A 5205-nucleotide genomic window follows, 5' to 3' on the forward strand; every position below is an offset into this window, starting at 1 on the left:
ACCACACAGTTCCTGTGTCAACATATATTTGTGTGGTACATTGTGTGGTACCAACCAGTACCACAGGGGGTACCACATGAGCCTGTAAAACAGTACCACACAGTTCCTGTGGTAACATTTATTTATGTGGTACATTGTGTGGTACTGACAAGTACTACAGGGAGTACCCTACAAGCCTGTGGTACAGTACCACACAGTTCCTGTGGTAACATTACAAGTGTGTGGTACATTGTGTGGTACCGACAAGTACCACAGGGAGTACCACAGGACTTTTTTGTTAGGGTCAGTTATGCAGTATAACTATCAAGGAAAAAATGTAAGGTTACATGTAGTTGTAGAACTATCTTGCTGACAATGACATTACACAAATGTCACAATCTCAAGTAGGCCCAACCTTGTTTGCCTTTGGGTGCAGAAACCTAACGTTACACTTGAACAAGTCAGACAAAGCTGAACCACATGCATGATGCAGTTTACGTTGTTGCCTGAACTAAAGCACTCCGAAATTATCCTTACCGCTAAAACACAGGATTGCTAAGGACAGTGTGAACACTGGCTGTAGCTTATTTCGACATTTTATATGAAAGGAGCGTTAAGGGATAAATGTAACGATGTCATACATCTACGCATCGTCAGACACAATGTAGGCTTAACACGTTACTACTACGGAAACGTTTGATAGCGTCAGCAGATCCCCAACAAAAAATTGAAAGATTGGGACTGCGCTGAGCACAGGCCTGACCGGGCCGAGCACGAAATTCAAACATTTTTTCCATGAATTTAACATCAAATTCAGTGTATGTTCTTACCATTTCATCATTGGGGATCCAATATGTTGATGTTCACCTTGAGACAGATAATCAAAATACTACAGGCGCCGTAGAAAAAGACGTTGTGGACGGGTTGATAAGGTTGATTCGAGCTGACTCCACGTGAAGGAAAGGTGAACAACGAGCTGAAATCTTTTGGATTGCGCGTATTGCTTTGTCAAACTTCCGCGCCGTTTTCTGGCGTTTGTGCGCGTCAGTAGAGCTAAGGGCCCTTTTCTCGCGTCACGGCCCATGTGCTTACTTTTTCCATGTGCATGCATTTTACCCTTTTAGTGGGGTGGCTTAGTGAAATTATCGTGACACGGCGGACAAAAGCATGATTTTTTCACCAAAGGTACTTCATGATGTACCTTTTCAAAAAATAGGGTGCTCCAAGAAAATTGATGCTGGGAAGGAGGTCAGAGGTCAAAGGTCAATGACCTTTATTTGTGAAATAGGTTTTTTGGCTCTTTCTCAGGTCAGGAATATCCAATCTGGATAAAACTTGGCAGGAAGAATATTGAGAACAAGTAAAATATTTTGATGGAATTTGGAGTGAATTTTCAAAAGGTCAAAGGTCAATAAACTTTTTCTAAAAATCATGTTTTTGTTTATTTCTCCAGGTAGGAAGATTCAATTTTCACAAAATTTGATATGAACGTTGTATAGAAGGTACCAAGAGTATAAACCAGGGGTCAAATATAATTGTTGATTTGTGCGTTGCCATGGCAACCCAAAACTAGGGTTTTTAATTGAAGTTAGTTTACAGGAGGCTATTTTCCAGTTTGGAAGAGATTCCATTTGAATAGGTACAACTGATCGACGGGATGTATAGAGGTTTGAAATACTTTTCATTAGTGTTAAGTGGTATGTTGCCATGGCAACTACATATATAGATTTTGGTTAAACTTAAAGGAGACTTCAGAACTTATGAATTTGAAGAGATTTCCATCAGGGTTGGTATAATTGATCAACAAAAAAGTCGCCAGACAAAGATTTGTCACCTTTATAGCATGTGGGTTGAGTGAATGCAGCAACAGTAGTAGAACACATCAGTGAGAGTTTGAGGAAAATTGGACAATCCGTTCTAAAGTTATGAATTTTTGAAGTTTCTGCTCATGCAGTCGAGGCTGGATGAGAAGACTACTATACCTTGTAATGTCACATGTGTACAACGATATAAAGAATGAATAAAGAAAATTCAACATAAATTATTTTCGCTTACAAAAGGATACTCGACTTCTCTTTCAGAAGGCAGGGGGATTAATATTACCCTTGACATACGTCAGTAGCAAGTCAAAGAAACTATGTGAACTTTATTCAAAAAGTATGGTTTTGTGAAATTCTCATTTTATTTTCCTTAGAATGTGCGCATGTGACATCATACACTGTAGTAGTCTTTTCATCCAGCCGCGACTGTGCAGATACCTTAAAAAATCATAACTTTTGAACGGATTGTACGATTTTTTCCAAGCTTTCTGTGATGTGTCCTACTTATATTGTTGTATTCACTGAATCCACGTGTGCATGAAGGTGGACTTGTCTTTAAGGACAGATTCTGAAAGAGCAGACTGTAAGCTTTAAAATGATGTATCACACAATTCAAAGGGATTCCCCTAACCTATCTAAATAATATTACCGGTACTGGAAAGAAAGCACACACTCTGTATAAGTATGAACTGAGAAAAGAGGCTGCATTGTCTATTTTAGCGTTAAATCTTTACCAAGCTGTCTCATGTCATTATGTTCATCTTTTCTTCCCCCTCCAATTTTCATTTGAGTTTGTCATTATTAATTTTTGATGATAAGAACGATGCCACAAGGCATTGTTTCTTAAGAATGCTTCAACCGCTCCTTCAGGTCCAAAATCTACATCAATATATATAATTTTCCTGATCTCCTCAACATTTTCCAAAAATAAAGCATTCCTATACACCTTTTATGCATTGAGTCCTCCTTTTTTGTGGATAATTAAAGGCAAAAACTCAAAATTAGTGCTTGAAAATTATTCTTAACCCGTTGAGGACGAGTCCCGAGTATACTCGGGCAAGTGTCTATGGGAAATGCGTGTTGTAGCAAAATCAAACCTTCCTCAACGGGTTAAGTGTGAGTTACGGATAGAAAGAACCTCTGTAAAAAATGAATCTGTATAATCAATGTTAAGCTTTGTTAATAACACAAAATGTGAACAATATTTCTATGATAACATTTTCCAGACTAAACCGTCCGCATTTATGCTTTAATGAGAAAAATACTGATATCTCTTTATGTGTTTGCTTTGATTGCAAAAACTGTATATGGTAGGATGTCTTGTGATACAACAGGGGGGCATTTCATGAAGCAGTTTGGTCAGATATTTTTCTGACAAACTGTTACAAACTACAGAAATCCTTGCATCTGATTGGCAAAGAGCAAATTTGTCCGACAACTTGTCGGACAAAATGCTTCATGAAATGCCCCCAGACCTACACATTATTATGCATAAAATGTGATATCCTGAACATTTTTTTTCAAGTCACTCTCCCAAATGTGTATATATAGGACCTTCAAGTTTTTCTTGTGTTTGTTCCTGGCAGATTACTAGTACACAAATGCTCCAATCCATGATGACCTAACGGAAATTAAGGAAATTAAAATGAATATACTGAAAACCAAAACTACAGATACTAATAACTTACTTCATTCTTCTCTCCCCACCCCACCCCACCCCTTCTTTTTGGTTTCTTGATATACTAGTAGATCTAGCTGACTTTGATAATTGTCATTATGTAACATCATCTTCAATTGACAAGGCGATAAAACTTAACAATCATTTCATTATGCTGCTGGTGGACTAATGGGGTTAGTTGAACTATATTGTTTTTAATGTACTATACTTTTTCCTCCTATCAATCACAGGTATTTTGGGTGGAATGTATTTTGACATAAAGCATCATAGAATCAACCGCCTTTGGGGTCGGGAATTTGTCTATTATATTGTGATTTAGATCTATGCCGATTTTGTGTATGTGTGTGTGTGTGTGTGTGTGTGTGTGTGTGTGTGTTTGTGTGGACAGATTAATGTTTGTATCAAATCCCGTATCAAATCAATACAGTCACTGTATCAATTTATTAGTAATACGTAGGTGCGGAGGTGGCAAAATATTATGATAATGATTCGTTGAAATTTATTTTGGGTCGATACTTCCAATTGTTATTAAAAAAATTAAATGCGAAGAGACAATTATATATATATATATATATATATATATATATATATTGTTGGCATCCATTCGTCTCGAGAAACGATGGCGTAGCACTAGCTAGGCAAGAAGTTTGCACTGCCTTGAGTGGCTGTAAAGCCCCACTCTTGAGTGGCAATCCTTAGAGCACTTGCAGCAGATGAAGTCTGTTGGGGCCAATACTAAGACTGCCCGTGCCTTTCTCTTAGCTCTCCTGTCGGTCTGCTGTACGTGCCTTACAGCTTCAGCTCTCTGAACGCCCTCCCTGACGGTGCCTCTCCATAGCGGACGATCTTCAGCTACACCTTCCCATGTGTTGGTGTTGATGTCCATCGTCTTCATGTCACGTTTGCACACATCTTTGAAGCGAAGATGCGGCCTTCTCATGGGACGAAACCCCTCGCTTAACTCTCCATACAGCATGTCCTTCGGGATGCGACCTGGTTCCATTCGACGCACATGACCCAACCACTTCAGGCGTCTCTGGCTGAGGAGTGAAAACATGCTGAGAATGCCGGCTCGCTGGAGGACCTCTGCATTTGTCACCCTATCCTGCCATTTTATGTGCAGGAGTCGTCTGAGGCAACGGAGGTGAAAGGTGTTGAGCCTCTTCTCCTGGCCAGCATATGTTGCCCAGGACTCAGAGCCGTATAGCAGGGTGCTGAGGACGCAGGCTTGGTAAACGCAGAGCTTGGTGTTCTTGGTCAGCTGACTGTTGTTCCATACGCGCCTGTTCAGTTTGGCCATGACTGCAGTAGCTTTCCCTATCCTATTGCTTATCTCATTGTCAAGGGAGAGGGAACTGGAGATTGCTGAACCAAGGTAGGTGAAAGAGTCCACAAGGTTCAACAGACTGCGCGCCGTTGTGCTAATGACTACTGGTTGAACCTGTGCCGCAGGATTCAGACAGCTGCAGTCAGCGGAAATACCAGGGACATGTACGACAGCATTAAAGCTGCAATCGGTCCCACCGCCATCAAGACTGCACCGTTGAAGACAAAGACTGGAGAAGCCATCACAGACCAATGTAAGCAGCTTGAACGCTGGGTAGAACATTACCTGGAACTTTATGCAGCCCAAAATAAGGTAACAGATGCTGCCTTGGACACCTTACCTAGCCTTTCAATCATGGAGGAGCTGGATGCCCTGCCTACAAAAGAAGAACTCAGCAAAGC

General features: G+C 40.4%; 1 protein-coding gene across 1 annotated transcript; it reads right to left on the reverse strand.

Moving 5' to 3' along the window:
* Positions 1-4377: 4377 nt before the first annotated feature.
* On the reverse strand, positions 4378-4777 carry LOC139711944 (uncharacterized; the record flags this gene model as incomplete). The annotated part of the gene is made up of 1 exon (XM_071623792.1): positions 4378-4777. A coding segment is annotated over exon 1 (400 nt), but the record flags the coding sequence as incomplete, so codon positions are not given.
* Positions 4778-5205: the final 428 nt, after the last annotated feature.

Source organism: Diadema antillarum, unplaced genomic scaffold (genome assembly GCF_040938485.1).
Source record: "Diadema antillarum isolate AM-2024a unplaced genomic scaffold, OU_Dant_1.0 seq00001738_RagTag, whole genome shotgun sequence".
NCBI classification, from domain to species: domain Eukaryota; kingdom Metazoa; phylum Echinodermata; class Echinoidea; order Diadematoida; family Diadematidae; genus Diadema; species Diadema antillarum.